This window comes from Empidonax traillii, unplaced genomic scaffold (genome assembly GCF_003031625.1).
Source record: "Empidonax traillii isolate 1590-97213 ecotype Southwest subspecies unplaced genomic scaffold, ASM303162v1 scaffold2678:size19538, whole genome shotgun sequence".
Taxonomy (NCBI): domain Eukaryota; kingdom Metazoa; phylum Chordata; class Aves; order Passeriformes; family Tyrannidae; genus Empidonax; species Empidonax traillii.
In genome coordinates, this window is record NW_020957871.1 from 17,796 (window position 1) to 19,538 (window position 1,743).

General features: G+C 61.7%; 1 protein-coding gene across 1 annotated transcript in view; it reads left to right on the forward strand.

Annotated features, from left to right (window-relative positions):
• LOC114072142 (transcription factor CP2-like) overlaps positions 1-963 on the forward strand; it is a 6,668-nt gene extending 5,705 nt beyond the window's left edge. The window contains exons 8-11 of the mRNA XM_027910064.1: positions 46-152; positions 271-413; positions 714-765; positions 840-963. Of these exons, the coding sequence (XP_027765865.1) occupies positions 46-152; positions 271-413; positions 714-765; positions 840-877 (340 nt within the window). The 3' untranslated portion in view covers positions 878-963. The remainder of the gene's footprint in view (positions 1-45; positions 153-270; positions 414-713; positions 766-839) is intronic.
• Positions 964-1,743: the final 780 nt, after the last annotated feature.

A 1,743-nucleotide genomic window follows, 5' to 3' on the forward strand; every position in this document is an offset into this window, starting at 1 on the left:
AATGTCCCTTCCCTGTCCCCTCTCACCTGTCCCTCACCTGTCCAGGCTGGTGAGGCCCCGCCTGACCATCTACGTGTGTCAGGAGTCGCAGCAGGTGAGGGACCCCCAGCACGAGCCCGACGAGGGTGACGGCAGCGCCGGGACCTTCTTTGGTGAGGGGGGGGAGAGAGACCACACCTGGGGCAGGTGGGGCTCACCTGGGGGGGCTGGGGCACACCTGGGGCAGGTGGGGCTCACCTGGGGGGGCTCAGGTGTGTCCCCTGTCCCCAGTGTACCACGCGGTGTACCTGGAGGAGCTGACGGCGGCCGAGCTCTCCGAGAAGCTGGCGCAGCTGTTCCGCGTCTCCGCCCACCAGATCCAGCAGATCTACAAACAGGGACCCACCGGCATCCACGTCCTGGTCAGCAACGAGGTAGCGCACCTGGGCTCACCTGGGATATACCTGGGCACACCTGGGGACACCTGGGATACACCTGGATATACCTGGGATACACCTAGGTATACCTGGGCACACCTGGGATACACTTGGGATATACCTGGGACACCCAGGGTACACCTGGGCACACCTGGAAACACCTGGGATACACCTGGACACACCTGGATATACCTGGGATACACCTGGGACACACCTGAGCTCCCACCTGAGCTCCCACCTGGGCCCCTTTGTCCCCCCAATCCTCCCCCCATCCCTCTGTTCCGGTTCCTTTCCCAGATGATCCAGAACTTCCCGGACGAGTCCTGCTTCGTGCTGGACACCATGAAAGGTGTGTGAGCACCTGGGGGGGGTGGGGGCACAGCCCCCTCACCTGCCCCGGCCTCACCTGTGCCCTCCTTGCAGCCGAAAGCAGCGACAGCTACCACGTCATCCTCAAATAGGGGCACCTGGAACACCTGGGACAGCTGGAGAACATGGAGAACATGGAACAGCTGGAGAACTTGGGACACCTGGAGAGCATGGAACACCTGGAGAACATGGAATACCTGGAGAACCTGGGACACCTGGAGAGCATGGAACACCTGGAGAACATGGGACACCTGGAGAACATGGAATACCTGGAGAACCTGGAACACTTGGAGAGCATGGAGGACCTGGAGAACCTGGAACAGCTGGGACACCTGGAGAACATGGAGAACCTGGGATACCTGGAATACCTGGAGCAGCTGGGACACCTGGGACAGCTGGAGAACATGGACAATCCCCACTCCCAGCACAAGGACATGGACAGAGAGCTGGCAACACCTGGGAGCCCCCAGGTGTGGTTACCTGGCTGTGCCTGTTCCAGGTGTGGCTGTGCCTGTCCCAGGTGACCCCCAGGTGTGGTTACCTGGCTGTGCCTTTCCCAAGGAACACCTGGAGCCCTTGGAAAGTCCCCAGGACTGGTTACCTGACTGTGACTGTCCCAGGTGACCCCAGGTGGGGTTACCTGGATGTGCCTGTCCAGGTGTGTCCCAGGTGACCCCCAGGTGTTGTTACCTGGCTGTGCCTGTTCAAGGTGTTGTTACCTGGCTGTGCCTGTCCAGGTGTATCCCAGGTATCATTCCCTGGCTGTCCCAGCCCCAGGTGACCCCCACCAGGTGCCCCTCCCTGGCTGCCCCCCCTGCAGGTGTCCCCCCCACCTGGCCCCGGTGCCTCCTCCAGGTGTGTGCAGGTGGGAGCTGATCCCGCCCGGAATTCCAGACCTGAATTATGGAAAATCGGAGAATAAAGGAATAATTTGGGGAGGGGGGGGGGGGGGGGGGGG